At 49.7% G+C, this 15,648-nt stretch overlaps 1 protein-coding gene across 1 annotated transcript in view; it reads right to left on the bottom strand.

Moving 5' to 3' along the window:
- Positions 1 to 846: 846 nt before the first annotated feature.
- The window catches only part of PHF24 (PHD finger protein 24), a 182,578-nt gene continuing 167,776 nt past the window's right edge, over positions 847 to 15,648 (bottom strand). The window contains exons 7-8 of the mRNA XM_029581548.1: positions 7,036 to 7,137; positions 847 to 1,170 (exon numbers count right to left, since the gene is read on the bottom strand). Of these exons, the coding sequence (XP_029437408.1) occupies positions 1,074 to 1,170; positions 7,036 to 7,137 (199 nt within the window). The 3' untranslated portion in view covers positions 847 to 1,073. The remainder of the gene's footprint in view (positions 1,171 to 7,035; positions 7,138 to 15,648) is intronic.

Consider the following 15,648-nt stretch of genomic DNA (forward strand, 5'->3'; position numbering starts at 1 on the left):
AAGCTCTGGTTCTCTGCTAAAGAAATGCACCGTGGTGGAAGAGGGGTCCGTGCCAGAGAGCCCGTGGGCCCCGCTGCAGCCTTGGGCCATCTACGTGAGCTGGGATTTCTGACTGGGCTGCTGGAAAACTTGGTGTTTCAGGCTGAGTAAAGCCTGGAAACTCACATACGCTATCACTAGGCTTAGCAATAGAGACACGGGGTATCCAGTATATGGACCTTAGATTCACTGTGCCAAAGGCCAAAACGAGAGGAATTCATGACTTTTAGGCATAAGGATATAAGCGTAACTCTCTAATCACAATGTCAAAGAGCGACACCGCATGAAACCATAGGAGATTGGTGAAACGAGGAAAGCGTGAGATGTCATTGAAGTGTAGGATGCCAGTGCGATGGGGAACAGGTGAGAGTGCATGCAGACAGCTGACGCAGGGAATACAATGTTTTGTTTTTTTTTGAGGTTTAACAAAGGCTGCGGATTATGGCTCCCTTCCTCTTAGCTTGCAGTGACCCTTCCCCCACATCTCACATCCCCTTCCCCTCAGGTTAGAGCTTTGCCCACTTTTCCACTTGCAACCCGCTGGTCTTTGTATCCAAAAGTCCAAGTGACCCTCTCTGCTTGGTGCAGGCCAGCCCCCCCCCCCCATGGCTTTCAATCCAAGATCAGTCCTTCTTCTTCTATGTTCCCCCATCCGCACCGCCCAAAGAGGGCAGCCTCAGGCAGTCAGCAGGGAAGGTCACCACAGGCCGAACGCTTTCTCGTCTTTTCTCTGACCAGTCTGAAAACAGAAATGCTGGACCCAGAAGTCCGAAGGGTCAGTGGGACAGGTGGCTATAGTTGTATTATTTTCTCTACATTTAAAAGAATGTCCCTTTGCCAGGACCGGAAGCAATCTCCATGCCCAGATGATGCAGTCTGGCAAGTCCCTTACCAGAAATGTTAATATCAAGGTTCGCCCCCCTCCTACCCAGCCCGTGTCTGCATCCACTTCTTAGTTCATGCATCGCTCAGGGTTCCCAGGTGGAAATTTTTTCTTGTTGGTTGGCAATATCTCCCTTGTCATCGCCGGGGGTCTACACTGGTGGCCGCAGGTGAATGGCAGCACTATTTGGGCGAGCGGCAAGAATAAAGATTACGTTTTCTTTCAGGAACGTCTCCCAGTCCACTTGCCTGTTGGAGAGAGGAAATGGGTGTTACAATTCAAAGCCCAAAGGAAGGATTTTCATTTTTTTTTACAAACAATAACCATAATAAGAGCCGGCCATGGAGATGGCATTTACTGGTAGATGACTTGGAGGAGAGGTTGAAGAAACAAGGCAAAGAATCATTGGTACATTATCAACAAAAGGTGATTCTCCATGCTGACTGCTGACTGCAGCCACTACTCGAACCTCCCCAAATCACTAAAAAGCACTGAGTCTGAGCTCATTTTGTTTATGGTGAGCTGCCACAGGCAGTGGGCATTTCCTTGCCATTATTACCAAATGTACTTTGATATTTCGTCAGTAAGAATAATGTATAGGACTCTTTGCCCAGCCATAATAATAGCTGAGGCGTGGGTATCTTAGTCTTGGAGAAAACTATTTATTTTTATTTTATTTATTTAAAATTTTTATATACCGGCATTCATGATACAATCACATCATGCCGGTTTACATAGAACAGGGGTGTACAAAGAACAAATGAGTAACCTATTAGTGAGGAGGAAGCAGTTACAAATAACAAGGTACTAGAACTGGGAGTAGAGAAGAAAGGGAGAGGATAACATTAGATAAAGATATTTACATTAAATTAACATTTTTACAATGGGAGGTAGTTCAACAGGCTGCAAGGGTTAATCACTAGATTAACCCTTAAGGTTAATTAACCCTTAAGGTTAATTAACCCTTAAGGGTTAAAAACTAGAGTCTTTGCAGAGTGTGATAACCTTTTAAAGAATTAACAAAAATAATTGTAGTATGTGAGCTTTCCTGAGACCTCTGAAGTCGTCAAAACTCATGTAAAACATCTTTTGGACCCTTTACATAGGCATCACAAGTGACTAGTACTCCAGTACTAATTCACATTTACATAGTATCTGTCATCCAGTCATCATCTCAATATGATCTACAGTGATAGCATCCCTGAACCATTCAGATAGCCACAGAAGCAGAGCTGCAACCATACCTTGAGTACTGTGTGCAGTTCTGGTCACCACATCTCAAAAAAGATATAGCAGAATTAGAAAAGGTACAGAGAAGGGCGACCAAAATGATAAAGGGGGTGGGGATGGACCCATTCCCCTATGAAGGTTAGGGCTCTTCAGATATGATAAGATAGAGGTCTATAAAACAATTAGTGGAATGGAATGAGTAAACGTTAATCGGTTGTTTACTCTTTCTAAAAGTAGAAAGACCAGGGGACACACAATGAAGTTAATGGGTAATATATTTAAAACTAATAAGAGAAAACATGTTTTAACTTAATACATAATTACAAATCTAACTTAATACACAATTACAAATCTGCCTAATCTATGCCTCCCCCAGGACTTATAGAGTCTGATCCTTCTCCTCTCATTGAAATCATAGCCAAACATATTAATATGATTCCCCTGCTATTATATTAGGAGATTTTAACATCCATGTGGATTCTTCCACTCCAACAGCTAACTGCGAAGCCCTCCTATCTTCCTTCATGGCCATGGGTTTCAAGCAAATTATAAATAAACCCACTCACAAAGTGGGCCACACACTGGACCTCATTTTCACAAATGAATCCATCTTGCCTATGGCCCCCCTCCTGTATCCCCGTCCCCTGGTCGGACCATTCGTTGATCTCTACCGAATTATCTATAAAGAAAAAATGGACTCCCCTCATCTCCAAAACAACAATCCACTTCAGAAAACCATGCTCCAGAGATGACCTTGACTCCCATCTCTCCACGGATCTACCTAACTTGAATCTCTCCGATGCTGACTCTGCTATGACCTCATGGCTCAACATCACGAACTCCATAGCAAATAAAATATGTCCCATGACATCTAAGGAAATCAACCCGGCCCAACTCAACAAAAACCTTGGTTCTCAGCAGAACTCAAGAAGCTCAAAAAAGACCTACGACACAAGGAACTACATTGGCGCAAGGATCCCACACCCACCTCGCAGGCCTCCTACAAAGCCTCCATGAACCACTACAGGACCACTATTTTACGCAAAAGAAAGACTTCGTCGCCAAAAACATCCATAGCTTTCTCTATGAACCAAAGGCTCTATTTTCTTATGTCTCAGTACTCACTAAACCAGTCCCACCAACCATCCCAGAAGAAGCAGCCCAAAATAAATCCACGGAATTGGCCATATTCTTCGAAAAAAAACCCAACAACTTACTAGCACCACTGATCACGTCAGCCAACCAACCTCCTCCTGTATACAACCCACCCCTATCTACCCAGAAACCTTCACTTGAATCCTTCGAACTCACATCTTCCCTTGAAATCGAATCCATACTCAAGAACATGAAGCCTTCGTCCCATCCTTCCGACCACATTCCCACTAAACTCTTACTTACCATCCCCAACACCATAGCCAAGCCTCTAGTAGATATTATAAATTGCTCCCTTTCCCAAGGATCTGTCCCCGAATCCTTGAAACTTGCATCACTCAAACCTCTACTCAAAAAACCCAACTTGGATCCAGATAACTCCGCTAACTTCCGTCCCATCGCTAATCTACCATTCATCGCCAAACTAATGGAAAAATTAGTCAACAATCAACTCTCCGATTACCTCGACGTCCACAACATTCTCTATCCTTCCCAGTTCGGATTCCGGAAACGCCTAAACATGGAATCCCATCTAATCTCGCTTACAGACAACATCCTAATGGGCCTAGATGAAGGCCAATCCTATCTATTGGCTCTACTCAACATCTCAGCAGCGTTCGACACCGTGAACCATTCAATTCTCATCAACCGACTTTCGGACATCGGCATCTCTGGCACCACCCTCAGCTGGTTTAAATCCTTCCTCAATAACAGGATCTACAAGATCAGAATAAATAATAAAGAATCTCACCTCGTTTCTTCCACTCACCGAGTACCTCAGGGCTCGTCTCTTTCCCCTACACTGTTTAATATTTATCTGCTTCCCCTTTGCCAGCTTCTATCAACTCTTAACCTGACCCACTTCATCTACGCTGACGACGTGCAGATCTTGATCCCCATCTCAGATCCCATCGCCGAAACCCTAAATTTCTGGAACAGCTGTCTTCACTCCATCAACATTCTCCTCTCCAGCCTCAACCTTGCCTTCAACATTTCCAAAACTGAGCTCCTTTTCATCTCTCCCTATGACTGCAACCCCCTCGTCAGCAATCCCATCAGTGAACCACGTGAGAGACCTAGGAGCTATTCTAGACACCCGAATGAATTTCAAAAAATTCATAAACACCACCACAAAAGAATGCTTCTATAAGCTACATGTTCTAAAACAGCTCAGACCCCTCTTACACCATCATGATTACCGCTCAGTCCTCCAGGCCATACTGTTTTCAAAAATTGACTACTGTAATGCTTTACTCCTCGGCCTTCCTGCCGCCACAACTAAACCATTACAGATGATCCAGAACACCGCAGCTCGGATCTTAACCAATTCAAGGCGAAGAGACCATATCACCCCTATCCTCAAAACCTTACACTGGCTTCCCATCAACTAGAATCCTGTTTAAGACCATGACCATTATCCACAAAACCATCTACCTTCAATCTACACTCCAACTCAAAATTCCGCTCAACCTTCACTCTTCTGCAAGACCGATCAGATCGGCATATAAAGGATCGCTACATGAAACACCCCCCCCCCCCCCCCCCCCCCCCCCGAAATCCTCACTTCACCCCTCCATTAGGAAACGTGCACTGTCTACTGCCGGACCCTCCCAATGGAATTCATTACCACCAGAGCTTCGACAGGAACAATGCCCTTTCACCTTCAGAAAGAAACTGAAAACATGGCTTTTCAAACTAGCCTTCCCCTAACCAATTCATAATCTCCTGTCAGATCTACTCTGTTCCATTATAACTTCAGTAACTCTGGCTGCCCTCTGGCTCCAACCTACTATTAGGCAAGCCACCCCGATAGATTCACAGCCCCTCCCCCCCCTTCACACACTGCCTGGTCTTTCTCCCTCCCCCCTCCGCCCTGACCTTGACATTTCCCTTCCAACCCTTAACACCTCCACCTTTCCAGTGTCAATCCCGTATAGATTTACTCACCCCTGAAAAACTGACTGTTTGTTCGATTTCCTACATGGTTACTCGTCAAGTTAAGTTTATAAACTACTTATTGTTTACACTATAGTAGCACTATGTTCAGCCAATTCTTCCTTGCTCTCTTGTCCCGAATTGCATCACCCTGCGTTTTGTAACTTCCTCCTCTACCTTTGGTTATCTCCTGTTATGCTGTAAATCGGTACGATAAGATATTTATCTTGAGCATCGGTATATTAAAAGATTCTAAATAAAATAAATAATTAAGCTCTGGAATTCACTGCCAGATGTGGTGAAAACTGTTAGCGTAGCTGCGTTAAAAAAAAGATTTGGACAAGGGTGGGCCAAAGCACCTGCAGTGTTTCAAGTCCCGATCCTCCACCAGCGAAAGTGCTCACCCCCCTCCCCCCCCCCACTGATCTGGCGCTTCCAGTCCTGCTTTCCCCTCCCCCCCCCCCCCACGCGGCCTTTTAAGCGAGCCCCGCACTTGCCAGCGGTCTCCCCGCCTCCACACAAAGCAGACGTGCAGTGCTGCAGAGCGTGGCGGTCGAAGGAGGGAGGAGGAGCCTGGGGCCACTGCCAGCAAGGAAGCACGCTGCTGCCGCAATAGGGTGGGAGAAGAGGGAGATTCTGGGGGGAGAAAGGGACATGCTAGGCAGGGGCTGGGGGGACAGCAGGGCTGCTGCTGAGACAGGATGCTGGGCTCGATGGACCGGTCGGTCTGACTCCTTGCAGTGTGTTCCTATAAACCCCCTGAACTGCTAGCTCATCCCTTGGTCGGAGGGGCAACAGGAAAAGTGATCAAACTCCTGGCTCCAGCTTTGCAAGGTGGGAGCTGAGATCCTCTCCCAGGACTGAAGAGCAGGAAAGGGAGCGTCCGGGGAAGATGCAAAGAAAACCCCGTGGGCCCAGAAGGACAAACTGTGCCATCGGCGCCTCCTGGCGGGGCCGGCTGGGCTCCTGTCTGTGGCCCCGCAGGGAACTTCTCCTTCAGCTGTGCGAGTGAATAGTTTTCTATAACTATGGCAAGGGAGGGAGGGCCAGGACAGTAACTGTTAGGAAAGGAAGAGAGTTTTGAAGTGAGAGGAAGTCAGTAAATCTTCTGGAACTGGGATGTTGTTGTTTTTTTCGCATCTCCTGGGGTCTGTCGCTGCGGCCTACTCTGAAGATTCTCCAGTAAACTGTTTTTATTTTGGAGCACCACCTCTGACTGGACCATCGGTGCTTTTGTGTGGAGTGTCCTCGGCCTAGCACTGGCCCGGCAGGTGATCCCGCCCCCCCAGCTCAAGGGCCCCCTGACATTTGACCCCCACTCAGCTCAGGCGACCCCAGACATACAGGGGAGCGTCACACTAAAACAGACAAAAAAAAACGTCAAATTAAAAATAAAATTTCCCCAGTCCCTAAAAATCGTGGCCGGTTCCTATGTTTTTCTAAAATTTTTCACCCCTGGCCTTCACACAGTTAATTTAGCAAGAGGGCGCTTAATCAATGACAAAGGCAACAGAATTGTCATTGGTCAGACAGTAAAACGCGGTACCTTGGTCGGTGGCGCAGACGTTTGCCGTTTTGGCGACCACTTGTGCGCGTCACCGGACGTCTCCGTTAACAGAAGGTGGCCACTGTGACCGGCACCCTGCCCGTCTTCCTTGCGGAGACGCTAAAGGACAAGGATAAGGACTCGGCTCCTCGCGCTTCCTTGGTAGATGAGGGCCACGGCGCTGGCCAGACCGTGAACGAGCGGGAAGGTTCCCCGTCATCCACGCGCCCCCCCCCCCCCCCCCCCTCACCTGTTTTCCTCTTGCTCGGTGGCCAGCAGGGTCTTGTTCTGGCTCTTGCCGCTGCCGCTACTTGCGGGGCTGCTCTCCGACATGGGGCCCACGTGGCTAATGCTGGCGTTAAAGGGAAAAAGAACGAGAAGAGATTAAAAGCCTGAGGCTCCCGCCCATTTCATCTCCGCCAGAAGTGGCACAAATTATGCTAAAACAAGCCCCAGGGTTCCTGCCAACGTTTGTTGACTTTTTTCTTTTTTGCCTTAAAGGTTTATATGACTTGTCAGCTGTCAGATACTCAGGCCTATCCAGTACCGAGCGGTAGGAAGAGCTGCGTTAGTGCCTACGGCACCCGCGGTTACCGCCCGCACAGTGCAGCTCACCTACCGCTCGATCCTGAAGCCTAATTATATGTAAATGTAAGCCGCGTCCGAAAAGCCTTAGGCCCGCGCAACCCAGGATACTGGATAGAGCGCCTATACAGGATCCTGGGTGCGCGGGCCTAAGGCTTCACGCCACGCTGGTATCTGTCATTTCAAATGTCATTTGAAATGACAGATACCAGGAAGCAACGGCGGCGACAGCGCAGAAACAACGGCGAAACGACTTGTCAGTGTCCCCCCTCCTCTCGGAGCAGGGCGCGAAAAGCCGCCTTGCTCCGGGAGGAGGAGGGACACTGACAGCGGCGAAGCAACGGCGAAGATAGCGGCTAAACGACTTTTCAGTGTCCCCCCTCCTCTCGGAGCAGGGCGGAAAAGCCGCCTTGCTCCGGGAGGAGGGGGGACACTAGCAACGGTGAAGCTTTCCCCCAGCCCGGACGCCGGCAGAAAACTTACTTTTTTGCAGCCAGCCATGAGCAGGAACACGATCTGGCCTGCCTTAGCTCCTCCCGACAAGATGGCCGCCTGCACGGGGAAAGCGTGCAATTGGCCGCTCAAGACGTGATGTCGTGACGTCACGTCTTCAGCGGCCAATTGCACGCTGTCCCGTGCAGGCGGCCATCTTGTCGGGAGGAGCTAAGGCAGGCCAGATCGTGTTCCTGCTCATGGCTGGCTGCAAAAAAGTAAGTTTTTTTGCCGGCGTCCGGGCTGGGGGAAAGCTTCGCCGCTGTCATCTCTCTCCCCCCCTCCCGGAGCAAGGCTGCTTTTCGCGCCCTGCTCCGGGAGGGAGGAGAAGAGACAAGCGGCGAAACAACTTACTTGCACGGGGGAAAGCGGTCTCCGTGGCAGCCCCAGTCCTCTCCCCTGCTCCCGAAGCCAAAAAAAAAAGCTTTTTTTTTTTTTTTTTGGCTTCGGGAGGAGGGGAGAGGACTGGGGCTGCCACGGAGACCGGCAATCATGATCGCGGCCGGGGCAGGTGAGCGGGGGCTGGGGGAAAGCTTGCCACCTACCCTGACCCCTGCCTCTACCGCCTGGGTCAGGGTAGGCGGTAAGTTTGCAGGTTAAACGCGCGACAAAATGGCAGGGAAAGGTAGAGTTAGTCGGGGCGCGGGTTACGGGATGCTAGGGAATAGCTAATTGGCTCGTTTGCATGCAATATTGAGCTAATTCGCTCGTTTGCATGCAATATACATGCCACGGGCGGAAGGGGTTACCCGGGGAATTTAGGACGTGGTAGGAGTAGGTTAAAGGGGATTCGGGATCGCAGGAAGGGCTAACGCGGCCGGAACGTGAGTTAAAAGCGGCTTAGGAGCAGGGTAAACGCGGCCGCACTTTACAGGATAGGCCTGACTGTGATTGTATGTTTTATTTAGCTTCCGGCCATCGCTTACAATTTAACCTTATTTAGCGTATGCGTTTTATGACGTAACATTCGAAAAGGTGGAATGTAAGGGTTTCAGTTAATTACATCTGAGCTAATAGCAAGTGGGGCGGTGGGAGCTGCTTGGGGCCTGCTAACCAGGGCCATGGCCAGGGCCCAGCACGGGTCCTCAGTGCAAAACGGTGCTCGGGGTCTCCAGGGACGAGCACCGCGCCTACAGCGATGCCTGGGGGGGGGGGAGAGGGTCTGAACGCTGCACAGAAGCACGGCTGTCGTCTCACCAGCTCCGTCCCCGTAGGCTTTTCCTTGGCCCTCGGTCATCGCCCCACCTTGCCCCTTAACACTGCCCCCCCCTGTATCAGCCCCAGGCAGTCTTCAATTCTGCTAACGCCTTTGGCTGCTGGGAGGTTGTTCCGTCGTCCTTTCAGTAAAGAAGCATTTCCTCTCGGCCCAGCTTCACTTTTGTTTTTTTTGCCCAACAGAAAGGTGTTCACAGTGTTCAGTCTTTGCCGAATGCAAAAGGAAAAAGTGACAGTATTGTAGGGCAGGCTAGGAGGTCAACTTTGGAAGGCTTTAAGTCCATAACTTTGGGAGTTGGGCTCCTCAGTTGGGCCTTTTCAAAATGAGCCACCAAAACTTACCCGCAGACGATTATCCCGGCTAAATTATGCACGGAAATTTTTCAGGAAAGCAATTACTCTGAGGGAAGAGAATTACTCTGAGGGAAGGGAATTACTCTGAGGGAAGGGAATTACTCTGAGGAAGGGAAGTTTTATGGCCTGAATTTTCAAAGTGGCCTTTGAGTTGGGGAGTGGCCTGGAGTTTACATCAGTGGGGTACAAACCAGGGAAACCAGGATTCAAATCCCGCTGCCACCCTGTGTGACCCTCCCTGGCCTCGTTTTCGAAGTATTTTTCCCATCGACACAGAATGGGAGAAGATCCTTAGAGAATCAGCGTCCGTCCGGGGATAGGAGCAACGCCTCCGGTACCTGAATGTGATCCTCTATGAAAGTGCCTGAAATAGCGGGATATAAAATAAATACACGGGGTCCTGCTTTGGACGTTTGGGGTATCCTGTGGGGAAACTGCATGCGCGCCCTTTCAGCTGCTCCCTAGCATGCACACCTTTACTCGCACACTTTCAAAAGTCAAAGCTATGCCCAGAAATCCCCCGCCTGGAGTGCCTTCTTTGACCGTGGGGGGATTAGGTGTGCACAGAGTCAGGCCTTGCGCGCAGAGACTCCCCCCCCCCCGGGTTGTTTTTCAAAATGTGACGTCAACGCGTAAAACAGGTCAAGCAAAGCGCAAAACAAAATCAGGCAGGCTCACCCTATCCTTTCTGTATAAATTCTCGCCGAAGAACCACAGGGCCCTGGACTGTTCCCTGGTTAGCAAAGGGCGGCGACAAGTATTGGGTGTCGATTTCTCAACCCGCTACGTTTCTGCAGGCCTTCAAAGAACTCGCACGCTTACCCCAAATATGGTGCCGCGGGGAAACCCGTTTGAAATTATGATTAGGGGCTTGTTGTTCTCAGACCCAGGCTTGAGAAGCAGACCACCACATTCTGTTATGCGCTTAAAATGAGGTCAAGAACCTGGTACTCTAGGCCGCAACTTCCGGTCACGCGGGACCATGCATCGGATTTGGAGGGCGGTACACATGCCATGTTCTTAAGATTACTGGCGTAACCGTGGCTTTCTGCCGTACAGCCCCTTTTGTTTGATTTGCAAGGCTGCAATTTTAGGTCCAGAGATACGTAAAGCTTTGGGTGCGGAGAGCCTTGCTCCTGGCTAAAAAAAAAAACCCCCGCCTCACGATGCCCCTGCGCCGGTACAGTTTGGTAACCTGGTACACAGTACTCGCGTGACGGGAAAACGTTTAGAGCAAGCAGGCGTGAGGAGGAAACCCCAGCTATTTTCGCCGGTCTGGGACTCTTGTTTACCATCGCTGTCCTCGCGAGCCAGAAGTTTGATTTTCAATAATCTGCCTATTCCTGGCGATTAAGAACGGACGCTGAGAAGGAAGCTCTATTGTGATCGGTTATGCCCTGTTCTTGGAGGCAGACGATTTGGGGGGGACGGATGCACTTTGTAAACTAATGTGTTTCGTACTTTTCTATCTTTGAGTCTGAGGGCGCCGAGCTAACTCCTCCTCAGACTTTCCTTCTATTGTCACACGTTTATTTAATAAAAGGATTTAAACATAAAACAAAGTCGATCCCTCAGGCTCCGAAATGAAATGAAGTTACCTTAACTTGCGGGCGTTTTCTGAATATCGGCCTCTCTGTCCAGGGGGCTCTCCGATGACCGTCAGATGGGAAGGGACCAAGATGAAGGGCAAACACGAAAAAAACCCCCCAAACTGTGACGCGTTAAGCGGAAGCCTTCACCAAAAACGAAAAAGGAGGCCCCGAGCTGCCGCATGCTAGAGAGAATTGGCTATTATCAAACCTTCATCTTCCCTGTCACGCAGAGGTGCCTTGTTTTACGTTTCCCTCTTGGGCAGACCTGACCGTAAATCTGACTCAGAAGCCCTCGAAATGAGAAATCGTCCGCTGCAGCCTTCTCGGCGCATAATGTGAAATAGGGAGGTGAAGGGGCCAATGCAATAAAAAAAACAACCACCTCGCGCTATATTTTTTCCAGCATGCGACTCGCTGTGATTTATACCTCTAATGTTCAAACATCCCGCATAACCTCGGCGGCGAATACTCGCGCATGAGTTCCACCCGTTTTCAAGGCGAACTCACAAACGTATCCCCTCCAAATCTGCGCGGGACCAGTGACGCCCGCTGTTTAGTGCGGACCACAATTTCCCGAACATGTACGTGCACGCTGTCGAATTTTACGAAGTGCGCGCGCGCAAGTCCAAGCCCCGCCCCTGGGAACGCCTGCGCTCAGCACAGGAAAGCGTAAGCGCGAACGGGACACGCGCGCACGCGTTTACACGCCTATCGGGCGGGCAATTTTGTAAAAGGCCCTGTCGGCACCTAGAGCACTGTTTTACCCGCAGAGGTGCATTTGAAAGCTATTCGTTTAAAGTGCTCGGTAAAACGGCAGGCTACATGCTATGCGACGCATTCCGGCAAGTCCACACTACAAAAACCGCAGACCCAAGTCCACGGCAGAAGTGAGTGTGTTATCCCCAAAACGTACATCCTGCACCCTACCTCCTTCAGGAAATCCCCAAAATGCAAGGGCCCGGTAGCATTTCCCCCTCCCAAACCACGTCGGTGAAAGCTGGTTCCCTCCCCCGAGCTCCATCACCTGTTCCCGCGAGTGCATTCGTGATAAAGCGCCTCCAGCGGCATTGCCCGGCATCTGTGGGGCAGGACGGTACTGACATCCCTCCTGTTTGGAGGAATATTGGGAACCTTTCATTCCAGAGAGATGGCGGGGGCGGGAGAGGAAGTCAGGGCTTTCCTGATGTGAGGACTCGGGGGGGGGGGGGGGGTTCTAGAGGAGGGGAGGGGGGAGAGAATGGCATTCATGGGAAAGGGATGCAGAGGGGAGGGGATAGCACTGGTGGCAGGGGGATGGGGGTGGGGTGGTGGCCTTTACAGGAGGGAAGCAATGCTTCTCAGGGGGAGGGAGGTTTGGCATGGTGGGGGAGGGGGAGGCTTGGGGAGGAGGCCTGCTCTCATTGGTGGGCTTTCAGGGATGAGAGGAGAGGTCTCTTCTGTTAACTGCCCTTGCATTTTGGGCCACTTGGCACGGGGGATTTACAGAAGGCCTTAACGTGCACGTTAATAGTTTCACACCTGGTCAGAGGCAGGTGTCACATTTTAGGCTGCACTGAGTGCTCGGTAAGTAGCATGTGAGGAGAGCCTGCCGCGCTGTTTATCGTGCACACATTAAAGCCTCATTTGCATGTGAGATTACTTGCATGCACAGAGAAACTCATTTCGGTGTGTTCAGGCGCCAACCTCATCGGAGATCCATTTGACGTGCACATTAAGGCCTTACTGCTGATGTGGATTGTGGACTGGAGCATCCCAGGAGCTGAACCAATCAGAAGCAGGGTGCTCGTGGGCTCCTCTCGTGGGGCTGTGCTTACGAGGGAAGGGTCGGTGTGGGATCCGGCACTCACCAATGGAGAAAGCGTTTCTATTGTCCAGGTAGGTGCCCAGTGATCAGCGCATTATTTATTTATTGATTTTTAAAAACCGACATTCGTGGGCACATCCTGCCTGTTTACATTGTAACAAAATAACAAGAGACAGAAATACAATAAATAGGGAAGGGAAGGGGGAGCAGTAATGAAGGAGGAGAGAGGACAGCAGTAGGAAGTATAGGGAAAGAGAGAAATTTGAAAGGAACATTTGAAGAAAATAAACTAACAATAGACACTATGTACAGGTGGGCTGGTAGGTACCAGACCAGTGATGGCAGTGACAGGGAGAGATGGGGGGGGGGGGGGGGGGGGTAGGCTTAAAGGAGGGTGAGGGGAAACTAATAACAGAATTTAGGCGTCATTGCTTAGGGGGGAGAAACACTATATTTTGGAGTCTTTGCTTGGGGTGAAGAAAGGGGGAGAAAAGGAGAGAAAAGGAGAGGCAGAGAGGAGGAGGGGGAAGGGTGGGCTGCGGGGTTAAAGTCAAGCTAAGTTGGGTCAACATCTGGATACGCTAATGTAAAGAGCCAGGTTTTGAGCCCTTTTTTGAATTTAGACAGGTTAGGTTCTAGACGGAGGGCCGTGGGCAGGGTGTCCCTTAGGGAAGGGCCGGCAGTGGAGAAGGCCCTTTCTCTGGTTGAGGTGTGGTGAGCAGTTTTTAGGGAGGGGGTGTATAAGGTACCAGCAAGATTGGATCTGGAGGGGTGGGTAGATGATCAGAAAAGAGGTGCATTCTCGAGCCAAGGGTGATTTTGATTGTACAATAGATTGTGGAGGATGGTGAGTGTTTTGTATTTTATGCGTGAGGTTATGGGTAACCAGTGGAGGTCTTTTAGGATAGGGGTAATGTGATCCGATTTACGTGCGTTTGTTAGGATTCTGGCCATGGCATTCTGTAAAAGTTGGAGGGGTTTGATAGTGGAGAGAGAGAGGCCCAGAAATAAAGAATTGCAATAGTCCAGTTTAGTTAAAATAGTTGCCTGTAGGACTGTGCGGAGGTCTTGGGTAGATAGCAGGGGTTTAAGTTTCTTTAGGATGTGCAATTTGAAGAAGCCAGTTTTTATGGTATTGTGGATGTGAGATTTGAAATTTAAATGTTGGTCCAGATAGACACCGAGATCTCTCACATTGCAAGTGAATCTTTCAGGTGGAGGGTTGGTGTTGCTTAAGGCAGGGAGCGAGCGAGCTGGGGGATTGGAGATTGTGAGGATCTCTGTTTTTGTTACATTTAAAGCGAGATGTAGGTTTGAGAGGAGGGTGTTAATTGAAGTAAGACAGGAATCCCAAAACTGTAATGTTTTGGGGAGGGATTCTTGAAGTGGGATGAGAATTTGAACGTCGTCAGCATACATGAAGAACTTTAGGCCAAGATCAGAGAGGAGATAGCAGAGGGGGAGGAGATAGGTATTTAAGAGCGTGGAAGAGAGGGAGGAGCCCTGCGGGACGCCCTGTGTGAGGGGAATGTGAGATGATTCGCAATTGGCTATTTTTACGGTGTAATTTCTGTTGTCGAGATAAGAAGAGAACCATTGCAGCGCAGAACCTGTGACACTGATTTCTGCTAGGCGGGTGAGGAGTATGGTATGATTGACGGTGTCAAAGGCAGCAGATATGTCAAGTAGGGCCAGTATGTATGATTGACCATGGTCCAATCCCTTGAGTATAGTGTCAGAAAGGGTAAGGAGGAGGCTTTCAGTGTTACGGGCTTTACGAAAGCCAAATTGAGCCAGGTGAAGGGTGTTGTGCTCTTCAAGGAATTCGGTAAGCTGGGTATTGACTATTTTCTCCATTATTTTTGCTATGAAAGGCAAGTTAGAAATAGGGCGATAGTTAGCTGGGATACTGAGGCCAAGGTTAGTTTTTTTTAGAAGGGGTTTGACTACTGCATGTTTAAGGGGGGTCGGGTACTTTGCCATGTGAGAGGGAGCAGTTTATTATGTCAGCCAGGAATTTTGAAATGGTGGCGGGGATGGAAAGAGTCTTAGTGGGGATTATATCGGATGAATGTGTGGCGGGTTTAGCCTTTTGGAGGATTCGTTCAATCTGTTTAGGAGAGGTGAGTTCAAGGGACTCTAGGTTAGTGCTTGAGTTTTTGGGGAGGTGGTGAGTCACACAGAAGTCAGTCCTGGATTTCAGAAATACCAGCTTTGATAAAATGGGGAAATACATTACAGAGCTGTGGCAGGGTGGGAGGGTACAGATGGAGAAGAGTGGATTCAACTAAAAGGATTTATAGAACAAGCAAGAAATCTCTGTGTTTGTGACGACCCTTTGGGATCATCAGGATAAGGCACTAGCCTTGAAACCCTGTGAGCTGGGATAGGAAAGGTAGTGGATGGAGGGGGCAGATTTCAGAACAGCCCCTCCACTGGGCTTGCTGGATTGGCCCCCCCCCCCCCCCGCTGGATATAAGAGCAGCTTGCAGTAGAGCTGGGAGTGGCATTTTGGTTAGGAGTTGGAGAGATCAGGAGTGTTTTTCTTGAGCTGTTCGCCTGCTTGGGTTTCACCGCCTGGGCCAGTACCTTTAGAGAGAAGGGGATCAGCGCCCGCCTGCCTTGGTGCTGCTTGAACATTATGATTGAGGATTTTGGATGTTTTTTTAGAGAACCCCTTCTGTGAGAGCCCTGGTACCCCTGGCCGGGGGGGGGAATTCGGGGAATCCATCAGTTAGGTTAGATCAGGAGGTAGGGAAGCTTCCAAAGGGTGACTCGCTGCAGAGGACTTCTGAGGTCTCAGGAGGAAGTTTGTGGCTTC

The sequence above is a fragment of the Rhinatrema bivittatum genome, chromosome 1 (genome assembly GCF_901001135.1).
Source record: "Rhinatrema bivittatum chromosome 1, aRhiBiv1.1, whole genome shotgun sequence".
Lineage (NCBI taxonomy): Eukaryota > Metazoa > Chordata > Amphibia > Gymnophiona > Rhinatrematidae > Rhinatrema > Rhinatrema bivittatum.